The 15518-nt window shown below is 44.1% G+C and overlaps 2 protein-coding genes across 2 annotated transcripts; one reads left to right on the top strand and one right to left on the bottom strand.

Annotated features, from left to right (window-relative positions):
• LOC110435793 lies at window positions 2938–11606 on the bottom strand. Its single transcript, XM_021461835.1, has 2 exons — window positions 11310–11606; window positions 2938–3221 (listed from the first exon to the last, which is right to left on the bottom strand). The coding sequence occupies exons 1-2, from the start codon at window positions 11567–11569 to the stop codon at window positions 3014–3016; spliced, it is 468 nt and encodes a 155-aa protein (XP_021317510.1). The 5' UTR covers window positions 11570–11606; the 3' UTR covers window positions 2938–3013.
• On the top strand, window positions 3510–6811 carry LOC8071604 (serine/threonine-protein kinase-like protein CCR4). Its single transcript, XM_002450592.2, has one exon. It carries the CDS (start codon window positions 3631–3633, stop codon window positions 6049–6051), a length of 2421 nt encoding a protein of 806 aa, XP_002450637.1. The 5' UTR covers window positions 3510–3630; the 3' UTR covers window positions 6052–6811.

The raw sequence follows: 15518 nt of genomic DNA, 5'->3' as shown, positions 1-15518 counted from the left end.
CGACAGACCATAGGATTACGAATGAATTCCCGGAGAGCAAAGTGATACTAAATCATGGTAGACAATTCGAAGCTGTCCTCTGTTTAAGAATACAATTTCTTGGGCAATATATATATATATATGCATGTAGACTTCATTAGACCAGTCTCAATAGGAGTTTTATATGAGTTTCATTTGCATTAAACAGGTTGTCATATAGACTTTATTTGATGACATAGCGGTGTATTTAAGAAGAGAGAGAAGAAATGATGAAACTCTCTTGATACGATTACCAACTCTCTATGAGTCTTGGAATTAAATGCCTATGAAACAATAAAATGAAACTCTCCATTGAGAGTGAGTATTTCATCCAAGTTTTATTTCATTTCGCATGACATGGTAGTCTTGGAAACAACATGATTAAACTCCCCACTGAGACTGGCCTTAATGTCACGCATCTTTTGGTTCGATCTTTGGAACGTGCTTATAGAAATATGGTGTGCATTAGTGTTTTAAATCACTGACTAACTATACCTCACTATAGCATCGCTATTAAGTAAAACGTTGTTGTAGAAGCAACTAAGCTTGAGTCGCTATAACGCCTTTATAGCTCTGCTATAGTCTGCTATTTAGAACAATGGTGTACATGCATGTACGCATTCATAATGCGATGCACATGCATGTGCGCTCTTGTGAATGTCTATTTGGTGGAACGTCTTTAAGATAGACATCGTGAAGGCTTTTGATCCAATTAGATGAGATTACTTACTAGAAGTTTTACCAAAACTAACTAGGATTTGGCGCACTGTGGCAAGCTTGGGTATATCTTCCCTCTTGTATTACAATACAAAGGTTCCTCTAGTGCTTTTTAATGGTTGTGAATGGTTTGATCATGGGAGAGGTTTAAGGTAGGGCGATCCCCTGTCACACCTTTACTATTTAATTTGTTCTGGTAATTGACCCCATGTAGAGGCTCATTGGTAGAGCCATGCAGCTTGTCATGCTACAGCCAATTCAACACAGATATGTGAAGCGAAGGGTGAGCCTATATGTTGATGATATGGCAATTTTAAAACCTAACGACGCAAGGGTTTAGTGCAACACTAGAGATTTTGACAGCCTTTGGTTAGGCTTCTAGTCCAGTAAAGCAATCTTTAGAAATGTGTGTTCTACCCAATTTCTTGTGATCCTTCATCTCTAGCTAATTGCTCTCTTGAATGACAATTCATGTGAGGTCAAAGCCTTTCCATGCAAATATTTGAGCCTACCTCTAAATGCTATGTCATTGATGATGGTTCAGGTGGTATAGCTATTGATAGATAAAGTGGATGTGAAATTGCTGAATTGGAAGACCAAGTTCTTGGACAGGCATTGGGTGGATTATTGTGGTAAACTTTGTGACATCTTCAATTTCAATGCACTTCATAACATTCTTTCCAATCAACAAATAGGCAATAAAGTAGATTGACAAGGCTAGGAGGGGGTTCCATTAATTGGAAAGGGGAACCTAATGTGAATGGGAGCCACTGTCTGATGCAATGGCCAAAAGCAGCAAAACCAAAGAACCTAGTGGCTAGGGATTCTTGGAAAGATTTGGAAGGCCTTTGAGATTTAGATTGTTTTGGTATGAGTGGGTCAATCCAGAAAGACTGTGGGTAGGAACTGTTCCGCTATGGAATCAAATGGACAAAACTCTTTCCCATGCCTCGACTATGGCGAATGTTGGGCGAGGAGACAAATCAAATTTTTTGGCACTCATCATAACTAAATGGTTAAGCACCAATTGACATAGCGTCAAATCTATACCCGTTAGCTTGGAGAAAGAACTAAAAAGTGAAATATGAGCCTCTAAGTATGAATTGGACATGTACATGAGTATTGTTGTTGTTGTTGTTGTTGTTGGAAGGAGTGAAATCAAAGAACTTTTCAAGAAATAGCGAGATCACCTTTACAAATTGTTGGGATTAGTCAATGAGGAGCTAGGGATTATGATGCAAGCCTTCGGACACCTAACCTAATGTTTTTTCTCCTTTTTAGTGTGTTTGTGTCCCTATTTTTTCCGTGTAATTTTCTTAGTAAGACTTTCACTTGCTTTCTTTTTATAAGATATAGTATTTGGTAATGTTTTAAAATAACAAATGATAAGTACGGTATAAGCATTGAAAATAACTTTTCTAGCACTATATGTCAGTAGTATGGTACATTATATAAATGTTCTTTTTTCATTTACTTCTAAAAAAATCACATTAATATGCCTTTTGTCGTATGAAAAAAATTTAACAGTTTAACCCTGAATTATTTTAGTAGCCAAAACTCAATAATTTTTGGCAATTTAGATACAAAATGGTCCTGTGGACAGTTTATTTAGGATTTGTGATTGACCCACCATTTGACATCGGTGCGCTCAAGTTGTTCCCAACCCAAGCATCTGTCCAAACACATAACCACACAACAAACAAAATATATCCATATAATGAACATTAAAAAAATTTGGTAAAGTGGACAGCTTAAATCAGGCAAAGTTGTTTTCCAGAGATGTGGATCCAAAGATAAAGTTGAGAATAAGAGAGGGTGACGAGAATGTACTTATTCGACTTTATTATAAATCAAGTGTAATGAGTGGGCATGGGCATTGGAGCAAAAAAAACCAAAACAAAACAAAAATAATGGAATGTACTTGCGGGTAGATAATCACCGGTGAAGCCGGCATGCCGCCTGAGCTGATGAGCGAACCAGCTCATCAGTCACTTCGCTTTTACAGTCAATCCCGGTGAGTAACCCGCCACTGTCAGCAGGGCCTTGTTTAGTTCTAAAATTTGTTGGGAAGACACTGTAGCACTTTTGTTTGTATTTAACAAATATTGTCCACTAACTAGGCTTAAAAGATTCGTCTCGTCAATTCCGACTAAACTGTGTAATTAGTTTTTATTTTCATCTATATTTAATACTCTATGTATGTGTGTAAAGATTCGATGAAATTTTGTAAAAATTTTTAGAAACTAAACAAGGGCCAGGTACAAAAACCGGATTAAAATTAAACTTGGCGTGCCCAGGGAACTAACTGCCCGGAACAGTAATCTGACACCGACGAGGTTGCATCATTCTGGTAGTCGGTAGTTTTCCTTCCCAGCCAGGTTCGCATCCACAGGAAGCAACCAACCATGATCCTCTCGCCACATGCGTCGCCACTGCTCCCCTGACAGCGCATTCTTGTCCTGCTCCAGCAGCCCCTGCACCTGCACCTGCCGGGAGAGGAGACAGCAATTAGTTAATTTTTACCGACGCTGGCCTTGTTTAGTTGGCAAAATTTTGATTTTTTGGCTACCGTAGCACTTTCGTTTTTATTTGACAAACATTATCCAATCATAGAGTAACTAGGCTCCAAAGATTCATCTCACAAATTTCAGATAAACTGTGTAATTGGTTTTTATTTTTATCTTTATTTAATGCTCTATGCATGTAACCAAAGATTCGATGTGACGGGAAATCTTGAAAATTTTTGCGAACTAAACAAGGCCAAATCCACCACCTGACGCGGCCGCTCACACCTGTCCCACCCCACGCCCGCCTCGGCTGCTGCCTTACCATGTCCTCCCGCCTGCCGCTCCCCCTCCTCCTCCTCCTCCCCACACGCTGCCGCCGCGCACTCCCATGCCGCCGCCGCGCCGGCTCCACCTCCACCTCCATGCCGCCTTCTTCCTCTTCCTGCTGCCCGCCTTCTTCCTGCTGCTCGCGACGCGGGGGTCCGGCGCGGCGGCGTCCGCGCTGTCCACGTTCGCGCTGGCCAAGGCGGACGCCACCACCATAGTGTGCGCGCTGCTGCCGTCGGCGGCGTCGCCGCTGCTGGTCGACCTCAACTGCACGGCGGCCGGCGGCGACCACGCGCGCCAGGAGACGTACCCGTCCTCGCACCCGTTCGCCGCGCTGGCCGGCGGGGAGGACTTCCTCTGCGCCGTGGGTCCGTCCGGCGAGCGCGCGGGCGACGTCGACATGCGCTGGTGGGACCTGTCCGGGAACGGGAACGGCAGCAGGTCCAAGCGGGTCTACATGGGCCCGCCGCTCCGGGCGCTGTCCTCCGGCGGGTACCGCGTCTGCGGCGTGCTCGACAGCGGGGAGCTCCACTGCTGGCGCTGGCGCGGCCTCAACATCTCCAGAGACCTCCGCTTTGTCGACGCCGCCGTCGGGGACGGCTTCGTCTGCGGCATCCTCAAAGGGACGCCGGCCTCCATCCGCTGCTTCGGCAACGACACGGCGGCACAGGCCGTCAAAGCCGCGCCGGAGGACGGGAGCTTCGACGTCGTGGCCGCGCGCGGCCACCGCGCGTGCGCGCTGTCCACGACGGGGGCGCTCACGTGCTGGGGCCGCGACCCGCCGAGGGTCGACGACGCGGCGGGCACCGGGGGATACGCGGCGCTGGCATTGGGGGAGACCGGCGTCTGCGGCCTGCGCACCAATTTCACCATCCGCTGCTTCGGCGACGGCGTCGCCCACCCGCCGCCCGGCCTCGCCCACGCCCAGTTCCTCGACGTGCGCGCGCACGGTAAGGCCTTCTGCGGCGTGCTCATGGCCAACTACTCCCTCCTCTGCTGGGGCGGCGCCGAGTTCAACGCCACCAACCGCCTCGTCTTCGGCCGCGTCATGCCGGGGCCCTGCGTGCCCATGTCCTCGTGCCAATGCGGCGTCTTGCCGGGCTCCGCCAACCTCTGCGACGAGGGCCGCTGCGTCTGCGTCGACTGCGCGTTCGAGCTCAACGTCGCCAGGCCCAACGCGTCGGTCCTCCCCGGGAACGGCGGCGGCAGGAGCAGGAGGACCATGTGGATCGCCATCGCGGCGGCGGGCGCCGCTTTCCTCGTGTTCTTGGCGGCATTGCAGCTCGCGCTGGTCCTGTGGTGTCGCCGGCGCCGCCGGCGCCGCCGCGGGAACGAACAGGATGCCTCCGGTGGCGCGCTGCAGTCGCTGATGCCGCCGAGGCTCGGGTCCAGCAGGAGCAGGGGCCCGGGCAGCGTGGTGGAGCACTTCACGCTGGACATGCTCCACGCCGCGACGGACGGGTTCTCCGACGACAGCCGCATCGGGACCGGCAGCTTCGGGTCCGTGTACCGCGGCACCCTCCCCGACGGGCGCGAGGTCGCGATCAAGCGCGCCGAGGAGTCCGCCAAGGCGTCGAGCTCGGCGGCGGCGCGCCCGGCGCGGCGCCGCGACCGCGAGACGGCGTTCAACTCGGAGCTCACGGCGCTGGCGCGCGCCAACCACAAGAACATCGTGTGCCTGCTAGGCTGCTGCGCCGACTCCGGCGAGCGCGTGCTGGTGTACGAGTTCATGGCCAACGGCACGCTGCACGACCAGCTGCACAGCCGCAGCCCCATGGCGGCGGCCGTGTCGTCGTGGCGGGGCCGCCTCACCATCGCGCTGGGCGCGGCGCGGGGCATCGAGTACATGCACGTCTACGCCGTGCCGCCCATCATCCACCGCGACGTCAAGTCCGCCAACATCCTGCTGGACGACGCGTGGACCGCCAAGATCGCCGACTTCGGGCTGTCCTCCGTGCTCGACCCCGGCGCGGGCGCCTGCGGCGGCGGCGGAGACGACGGCGCGCCGCAGGAGCCGCTCTACACCGGCGGAACAGTGGGGTACATGGACCCGGAGTACTACCGGCTGCAGCACCTGACGGACAAGAGCGACGTGTACAGCTTCGGCGTGGTGCTCCTGGAGCTCATGTCCGGGTGCCGAGTCGTGCAGCGCTACGCCGAGAGCGTGACGCCCAAGAACGTGGTGGAGTTCGCGGTGCCGCACATCCTCGCCGACGACGTCGCGCGCGTGCTGGACCCGCGCCTGCCCGCGCCCACGCCCGACGAGGCCGAGGCGCTGGCCTACGTGGGCTACCTCGCCGCCGGCTGCGTGGGCCCCGTGGGGTGCGACCGCCCGTCCATGACCGAGGTCGTGGACGCCCTGGAGCGCGCGCTCGCCGCCTGCGGGGCGGCGCCGCTCTCCCGCGCCGGCACCACCGGCCGCCGCCCCGCCGTGCTCTCCCGCTCCGGCACCGACCAGTTCGACCTCACCGACACCGACTAGCCGTTGTTGACGAAACGTAGGCATTCGCATTGCGTCATCGGCCACTTCCATGGACCATGGTGCGAGTGCGGGTGCTTGCCAACAGCAAGCCGCCGCACGCGCGTCGCCATTGATTGGGGACACCAAATGGCCCTGTCTGTTCCTGGGGTCATGGTGTTCCCGTTGAAAAAGGCGATCAAGCCAGAGCGGGGGATCAGAAGGCAATCGCCGCCGACATGTCCGATGCCGCCGCTGCTGCTGCCGCTGCCGCGTGATCAGATGAACGGCTTGATTTCTTGGTGAGGGAGAAAACCTTCGATTGACTTGCAAACAACCCGACAGTGACAGAGCAGCGGATCAACACATGGCCCGTCCGTCATGCAGGTGAAACGATTGACGAGACGACCAGCACGACGGAAAAAGATCATTCATTCTTTCTTTCTTTTTTCTTTCTCCCCCACTTTCTTCTGTATTCGTTGTATACTTGTATCTTTGCTTTCGGCTTTTCCTCGTTGGAAGGTTTTCCATATTCTTTTACCAATGTGCATAGATGATAGTAGATCAGTGTCAAAGATTGATGAGAAGAAAAGAATCACCATTCACGTATTTAATTCCAATTTTCTAGTGAGGATTGTTGTTAGGACCTGCTCATGTGTATTATTATTGGGCAATTTTTTTTGGTTATAAAAAGATAAAAATTGTTGAGAACTACTACTACTACTCTGGTGGTTTGAGTGCTTGGATCTGTAATAGTCATCTGAATCAATCATTACATCGTGGAAAGATTTTAGTTTCTGAAGTTGACATGGTTCGTTATGTGCATTGCTGAGGTCAAAAGGATCAAAAGGGAAGCTTTTTTCCTGCAGTGCTGCCTCATCTTCCTCCCTTTTCTTCAGAACGTATTCACTTGGCAGATCTGAAGTTGTTAAGCTCCTTTTGTCAGCTATAACTGGCGTTGCATGCCTGCTGCATCCATCATCACCTTTTGGGCATGCACATGAACGGCTGTTCCTTTTTTGAACATGGTATCAGATAGGGAGTAGGTAGCATCGGTTTCCAATTCAGAACGAAGGATGGTGTTGTTTTATATCCCCCTCCTATAGAATAACTAGGGTTGTAGAATCATGGGTGTGGAAGGTATGGTGGGATGGACCATCTTACTAAGCACTAATGGAGTCTCTACATATACTAATTATAATGAAACATGTCATTACTATTTATAAGGTGCGCTAGAAAAAATCCTAAAAAAATCTCAGACAAAAAAACACCCACCATAGTAGCTAGGCTACAATTATCATCGACAATGATAACCATTAGGCATAAAATGTTTCTATGGAATTGTCCACATTTGTCATTAAACATAATCTAAAGTAACCATGTACTTGCATCAAATTACTCCTATATGTCATTGTAATAGATAATATCAGTAAAAAAATTAAATTTGCTTATTAACTACCTACGTCACAGCTAGGGATGAAAACGGATCGGATACGGACGGATATCACTGATATCATATTTGTTTTCATATTTCTGGTCGGTTTAGGATTCGGATTCGAATACGAATAATGTCAATCATGTCGGATAAGATAGGATTGGATGTCGACATCATAAATATACGATTTAAGTATTCGGATACGGATACGGTATCGGATATTGAATATTCGATAGATCTGAACCTCTCTAAACGAATTCGGTCTAAAAAACGATCGAAAAATATCTGTACTGTTTTCATCCCTATTCACAGCTATAAAGAATAATTATAACATTTCCTCAAATTTACTTTAAAATTCCCAGCATATGCTACTATGCAAAAAAATATTAAATAATAATAAATTATGCAAATTACCGGCCTTGTTTGGAACGTAGAGGTGGGGAATGAAAACACACAAAAAAGATGTAGTCAAAAACAGGAACCCCCGTAGAAATCCAAAAGAGAAGAATGTCTAGATTTTTGTTGTTTCGATTAGAGGAAGGAGAGAGCAAGGAACAAGATGTGCATTTTATAGGAAAATATCCGTTTATTTCCTATAAAATGCACATGGCCGGTTGACTTACTAAAGGAACGGGAACCAGAGAGTTCCTCTGTTCCTAACGGTATCACATTAATCCTTTCCAAAGAAACCAAAGACGCCTTGTCAAAATAAAAAAAAAGGAACCAAAGACTCCAAAATTCATAAGAAAAAAACCTTTGTTCCAAGAAATAAGTATAATAAAGCTGCTAGTCAAAAAAAATTCTTACATCTTTTATAAGAAAATTGTAAATAGTTTATTTGTAACTGACCTATTTTTAAAAATAATGCTAAGATATAACCTAATTCTGCTGCTATGCTATGCGATCTTTTATTACTGTTTTTGGCATCAAGATCAGCCAACTATTTGTATGAGCTATTGGGGACGCCCTAAGAATACAAGGCATGTGTTTTGAATGAGCTCGTTAGAGCAACTCTAAGCAGCGTCGGTCCTATGATTTTAAGGGCTCTGTAGATCAAAAAAATCTTATATTATAGGTTTGTTCGCTTGTCTAAAAAGTCATAACTGAAACTATTATTCACTGATTTATTATGTGAGAAAAATATTACTAAATTGCTGGCACATTCGGCAAATAAGTTCAAGTGAAACAGGCTCATAAACTAATTTTTTAAGTAAAATATAACTATATGAGTACAAAATACTAGACAAAAGTTAAATAAGGAAAAAAAACCTAGGACCTATACAATTTAGACAAAAATTAATTTAAAACCAACGTTCACAAATTATAAAAAGGGCAGAAGAACAAAAGGCTTTGCCTCAGCTAGTGAGCTGCCTAGTCGCCGCTGTCGTCTAGAATGTCATCGTCTGAATTCTGGAACTCGTGCGTTAGAACGTTACTGATCGGCACTGGTGGTGCGATCATGTGGCGATCTGATCGGTGGTGTGCCTATGTCTCGTTGTCTCACCAAGTGTCGAAGTGCGAAACGGAGAAGTCACGATTGCTATGTGTCGTGTGCAGGGCTGTGGACATTGACGGCTCGGCTCCTAGACAGAAAGAGACCAAAAACTCATTTTTGCTAATGAGCCGCTGCACCTTCTCGTTAATCCTAAATTCTATAGCTAAAGAGTATGGAATCTTATATATTTGGGCTTAGGCTTCCATTCCGCTTGGGCCCTCGACAGTCGCACCTAGTGTCCACCCCTTAGGACCGACACTGACTATAAGAGACTCTTTAAATTCTTTCTAAATGCTACGAAATGATATTTTAGAGAAAAATTACCCTCTCACAGTTTGTCTAAATGGTTATGCAAATATAACTATTTTTTATTCTTGATTTTTCGCTAGTAAAAAATAGAAGATGAGAATGACTCTCTAGAGTACGCACGAGAAATAAAAAGATTGTTGGAGAGTGAAAAATATAAAAAGTAATTTTTATAGAACAAAGACTCTTTTGAAGATGCTCCTATAGAAAGACGAGTTTGATGATCCTTTGTCAGCTCTAAGGCCTTGTTCAGTTTCAAAAAAATTTAGGAAAATGATACTGTAGCATTTTCGTTTTTATTTGACAAATATTGTCCAATCATAGAGTAACTAGGTTTAAAAGATTCGTCTCATGATTTATAGATAAACTTTATAATTAGTTTTTATTTTTATTTATATTTAATGCTCTATACATGTGCCATAGGAATCGATAGGAGGAATCGGGCCTTGTTTAGTTTCGAAAAGTGAAAACTTTTCGGTACGGTAGTACTTTCGTTTGTTTGTGACAAATATTATACAATTATAGACTAACTAGGATCAAAAGATTCGTCTCGTGATTTACAGTTAAACTGTGTAATTAGTTTTTATTTTTGTCTATATTTAATATTTCATGCATGTACCACAAGATTCGATGTGACGGAGAATCTTGAAAAATTTTTTGGTTTTCGGTGAACTAAACAAGGCCTCGGAAGGAATCCGTCCGCGTCGAGGCACGCGAGGACAGCCAGAAGCCGCCGCCGGGCGCCAGAGGTGGGTGGCAGCCGAGCGAAGCACGCGGCTTTGCATTTGCTTGCGTGATGCATTGACCGCTGTCGTCTCACGACTGGTCCAACAGAACAGAGGCTGACGACGGGAGGAGACGTTGGTTGGACTGGACCAGCCCCGGCCCGTCGGAGTTGGACCTAGCCCGCTCGCTTGTTTTATTAGGCCTTGTTTAGTTCGCGAAAATTTTTAGATTTTACTACTGTAGTAATTTTATTTTTAATTGATAGTTATTGTCTAATTATAGACTAACTAAGTTTAAAAGATTCATCTCGCAAATTATAGATAAAATATACAATTAGTTATTTTTTTATCTATATTTAATGTTTCATGCATGTGCCGCAAGATTCAATGTGACAAGGAATCTTGAAAATTTTTAGAAACTAAACAAGGCCTTCACCAAAAATCAAAAACTTTTCAAGATTCTCTGTCACATCGAATCTTATGGCATATGCATCGAGCATTAAATATAGATGATAACAAAAACTAATTGCACAGTTTGACTGTAAATCGCTTGATGAATCGTTTGAGTCTAGTTATTCTATGATTGGATAATGTTTGTCAGATAAAAACGAAAATGCTACAGTAGCGAAATTCAAAAAAAAATCGCAACTAAACAAGGCTAGCCTTATTTTTCTTTGCGTAAGGTCTTATTTAGTTACAAAAGTTTTTACAAAATAGATATGATAGTATTTTCGTTTATATTTGATAAATATTGTTCAATTATAAACTAACTAGACTTAAAAGATTCGGTTGGTAAATTAAAGGTAAACTGTACAATTAGTTATTTTTTAATCTATATTTAATGCTTTATACATGTGCCGTAAGATTCGATGTGACAGAGAATCTAAAAAAGTTTGCAAAATTTCTCAGGAACAAGGCCTTGTTTAGTTGGTGAAAAAATTTGGATTTGACTACTATAGCACTTTTGTTTGTATTTGATAATTATTGACCAATTATAGACTAACTACACTTATAAGATTCGTCTCGCAAATTACATACAAACTATGTAATTAGTTATTCTTTAATCTATATTTAATGCTTTATGCATATACCGTAAAATTTGATGTGATAGAAAATTTGAAAAGCTTTTAGATTTTGGCATGAACTAAGGCCTGGTTTAGTTTAAAAAAAATTAAGATTCCTCACATAAAATCTTGCGCACGTACATGAAATATTAAATTTAGATTACAAAAATAACTAAGTGTACTATTTGTTGCAAGATAAATCTTTTAAACCGACTTAATTTATAATAATAATTACAAAATATAAACGAAAGTGCTACCTTAACTTAAAAAATTCTCTCGCGGGCGCGCGCTTCAGTTGACGCCTTGACGGAGACGGCTCCGGGGCTCCGGCCGGCGTCCGCGAGGGGGAAGTCTTCGTCGCCGTCGACTTGTCGCCGTCTCCGCGCGGTCCGCCATCTCCATCTGCGGCCGCACGCGGGTGTGATGCGCGTGGGTGGGCGGGGTCGGACGGCCTTTTTGTCTTGTTGCGGCCAGCCCGGCGGCTGCGGTGCGCCACCAAGGGATGGGATCCATGCATGCCGCTGGGCGGTCGGGGTGACGCGCGCGTGCGGTGCACCGGGGGAACAAAGGTGGTCTTCGTCGCACGAGGACGACGGCCGTTTAATTCCTTTCAAGACCACAGGCAAGGCCCAGGAAGCTGCGATTGGTCAGGATCCGGCGTCCGGGGAAACAAAAGCTCTAAATTTGTACCTAGTCAAACTTTTTTAAAAGTTTGATACAAGATATATAAAAATATTAATACTTTTCTTTTACAAAAAAAAATTATGTATAGTCAAGAAAATATAGATCCTAACTCCTAATACATAATACCTTTTTTTTAGTATCAGAAATATTGACATCTTCTGTAATTTATTCAAAATCAAAATGGTTCCACTTGCTTTTTGGGTTGTGCTACTATAACACTTTCGTTTTTATTTAGTATAATTATTATTCAACCATGCACTAACTAGACTTAAAAGATCTGTCTCCCAAATTACAAGTAAATTGTGCAATTAGTTATTTTTTATTTATATTTAATGCTCCATGCATGCATCTAAACATTCAATGTGATAGGAAATTTTTCGACACATGCATGGAGTATTAAATGTAGATGAAAAAACTAATTGCACGATTTGGTTGTAAATTACGAGGCAAATCTTTTAAGCAAAATTGGTCTATAATTAGCCGTAAGTGCTACAGTAATCAACTTGTACTTATAATAGATTAATTAGGCTTAAAAAAAAATCTTCTTGCAGTTTCTATACGAACTATGTACTTTGTTTAAGTTTCTAGACGAATTATGTAATTTGTTTTTTGATTAGTCTACGTTTAATACTTCAAATGTGTACCGGTATATCCGATCTGACACCCAAAAATTAATTTTCGCTAACTAAACAAGGCCTAGAAAACATTCAATTGGTTTCCCTTTGATCAAAATGGAATAATGCATCTCCAAATCTCCTATAGAAACGCAAGCATATTCGTTTGTCTAAAAATTTATAACCGAAAGTATTGTCCATGATTTATTAAGACAGCAAACCACTGCTCGCTGGTAGAAAAAGTACGCTTAAAACACATTTATTTCTTTATTTATTTATCTATTTTCTTCCTAACACATTCAGTTAGCGCATCGAGGCAGACGACGTACGGAAGTGCATGCAGGCGTTGGCGCGTCGCCGTCGGCGATGGCATATTCCATTAGCAGAGAAGCTACAAAAGCATGCATGCATGCAGCAGGCAGTTTCTATCGATGTCCATCCATTGGAGTCGACCTGCACGGCTGGATCCGCGTGACGTACAGTACAGGTCGACTAGTCTAATCGCTGATTCGTCGTCGCTGCCGAGCTGGTGGCCTGTTGTTGGCGCCGCGTCGTCTTCATGCGCCCGCCGCCCGCCGCCCGGCCGCATCCGCATGCGATTGCGCGTGCTCTCGTCTGTGCCGCCTTGTCTCATTGCAAGATGGAGGACCATGCGTGAGGGGGGCGACGGCGACCGCCGCTGCCTCTTCCATACCATACGTGTGGGTACGTGTACGCGTACGCGCCTACAGATCAGTATGCGCTGCTGGCGTGCCCCGACCAAGGTAAGGCTTTGTTTAGGCCTTGTCTAGTTATCACAAAATTTTTCAAATTTCCTATCATATCGAATCTTTAGACGTATGAATGGAGTGTATTAAATATAGATAAAAATAAAAATTAATTGTACAGTTTGGTCGGAATTGACGAGACGAATCTTTTGAGCCTAGTTAGTCCATAATTGGACAATATTTGTCAAATACAAACGAAAGTGCTACAGTGTCCATTTTCCAAAAATTTTCGGAACTAAACAAGGCCTAAGTTCACATCAAAAACCAAAAAGTTTTCAAGATTTCCCGTCATATCGAATCTTGTGACGCTTATATGAAGCATTAAATATAGACGAAAATATAAACTAATTACACAGTTTAGCTGTAAATTGTGAGACAAATCTTTTTATCCTAGTTAATCCATAATTGAATAATATTTGTCACAAATAAATAAAAGTGCTACAGTAGCGGAATTAAAAAAAATCGCATCTAAAAAATGCCTAAGTTCGCATCTGAAAAGTCAATTTATGATTAAAATTACTGTTTACTAATTTATTATGAAAAAAATATTATTAGCTAATAGAAAAAGAATGTCTTATAAGATGAGCTAACAAAGCCGACAACGGGTGAGAGACAAAGATCGTGCGTCGCATCCTTCGATCCGTGCGCTGAAAACACATGACGAATTCCTCGTAGAATGAAAAGATAAATAAAAAGCTGATATGGCCACTCAATAAGCTAACGTGGTATTAAATAAATAAACTGAGGAAGCTTTACGAGAGTTTTATGACTGTTAAAAAGTTTATGTGGTGTAACGTAATTTTAATAAAGAGATGTAATAAAAGTTTTGTGAGATGAAATAAATTTTATAGAAATAAAACAGTAATATGAAAGCCTGCTACTTAGACTGGCTTAAGACACCACTAGAGGTGTCCTTAATCGAGATCACCAGGTGAGGGATGTGGCTATAAACACAAGTACTACTACAAGATTTATTTTGGACCGGCGTTGTCCTTTTAGAATGAAGGCGAGCGCAATTTGTGCCTGCCTCCATTGTTTCTACCATGGCCAGGCCCGCTCACCCGTTTGCAGGCTTGCCTCGATTAAATATTAATGGAGACGGTCGTTTTAAGAAAATAATGCTATTAAAGGAAGCAGTTGTCTTAGTTTGGACGTCTCCATTAAAATATTAACATAGGTGGTCCCTTTAAACTAACCACCTCTGTTAATGTATGATTAACGGAGGTGGTCGAGGTTGCATTGCCTGCCTCCAGTGTTGTCGTGAGGAAGGCAAGGCACGGTGGTGGTGCCTGGTTCAATATGGGCTCAATAGGCTCGAAGTAGGCTCAACTGTCCTTTTTGCCTTTTAAATTGATTTCCAGAGGCGAGCATGTGCCTACCTCTAGAAATTATGATTAACTATGGCAGTAGGATGGAGGTGGGACAACATGCCCTCATTCCAAAAATCCTTTTTAATTATCTATGAAACTTTGTACCATGGTAGTGGATCTTTCGATAGGTATGATAGATTTGATTGGTGGAGAACCGATATTCACAATCCAGTCTTCAAACCAAGTATGATTCAGACCCCTACAACCACTATTATAGCTACGTTAGTTATCAACCATGAATAACACGTGACCTCGCCTAAAAGGCTTTTCCTTCAAGCAAAACGAGAACACAAGAAAGAACATGAAGAACACAATCTATTATTGCAAATTAGATGAAGTGCATCAATCCAGAATGATGTTCTAATCATGATTCAAAAGGACTGGTTGATACAGGTGAACAAGAACAAGAACAGGGGTCCTAATTCACAGGAGATGAACATGGCATTACAAGTGTTACAAATGATGTCTGTTTCATGAGAAAACAAGAAGTAAACAAAACTCAAAACCTAACGAGTGCAGATGTCACTAATTATTAAGTCTTGTGGGTGCAAATCCCTAGATGCACCCTTTAATGGGCTCAAAGATGATATACGGTCTCCTAGACCAAAAGACCGTGTCACAACACCTTAGCTGATTCTGGACACTGACTTGTTTCGATGATTCTCGTTGACTGTGGCATTTGAATGTCAAACCAACATCATTTGCTAGCTTCTAAAATTATCTTTTCATGCATAGGTAGGTAATCGAAAGAGTACGTATGCATCACAGAATCCAAAATAGACTTCAACTTAAGTTGGACTGGGACTCCACCATGAAGTTTAACCGAGACGGGCCTTTGTGAGGGCAATCTGGCTTGGAACAACGGAGGCGGTTGGGAGGTGTGCCGGCCGCCATTCATAAAAAAGGTAACACCATGCAAAAGAAATTTTATAGTAGTCGACTTAGATGACTTTGACGCCCACGCTGTCTCTGTGGCTTGTATTCGAACAAGTGATATCCTTATCAGATAGTTTCGTGTATGATGCAATTGG

Source organism: Sorghum bicolor, chromosome 5 (assembly GCF_000003195.3).
Source record: "Sorghum bicolor cultivar BTx623 chromosome 5, Sorghum_bicolor_NCBIv3, whole genome shotgun sequence".
Taxonomy (NCBI): domain Eukaryota; kingdom Viridiplantae; phylum Streptophyta; class Magnoliopsida; order Poales; family Poaceae; genus Sorghum; species Sorghum bicolor.
The sequence above is the reverse complement of the archived record's forward strand: the minus strand, read 5'-3'. Positions and strand labels throughout refer to the sequence as shown.

Excerpts from the sequence above, each read along its gene's own strand:
- LOC8071604 (XM_002450592.2), top strand. The coding sequence starts at position 3,631 with ATGCCGCCGCCGCGCCGGCTCCACCTCCACCTCCATGCCGCCTTCTTC.
- LOC110435793 (XM_021461835.1), bottom strand. The coding sequence starts at position 11,569 with ATGCATGGATCCCATCCCTTGGTGGCGCACCGCAGCCGCCGGGCTGGC. Across the intron at positions 3,222-11,309 it reads AGAGAATTTTTTAAGTTAAG|GTGCAGGTGCAGGGGCTGCT; the intron begins GTAGCACTTTCG and ends CTCTCCCGGCAG.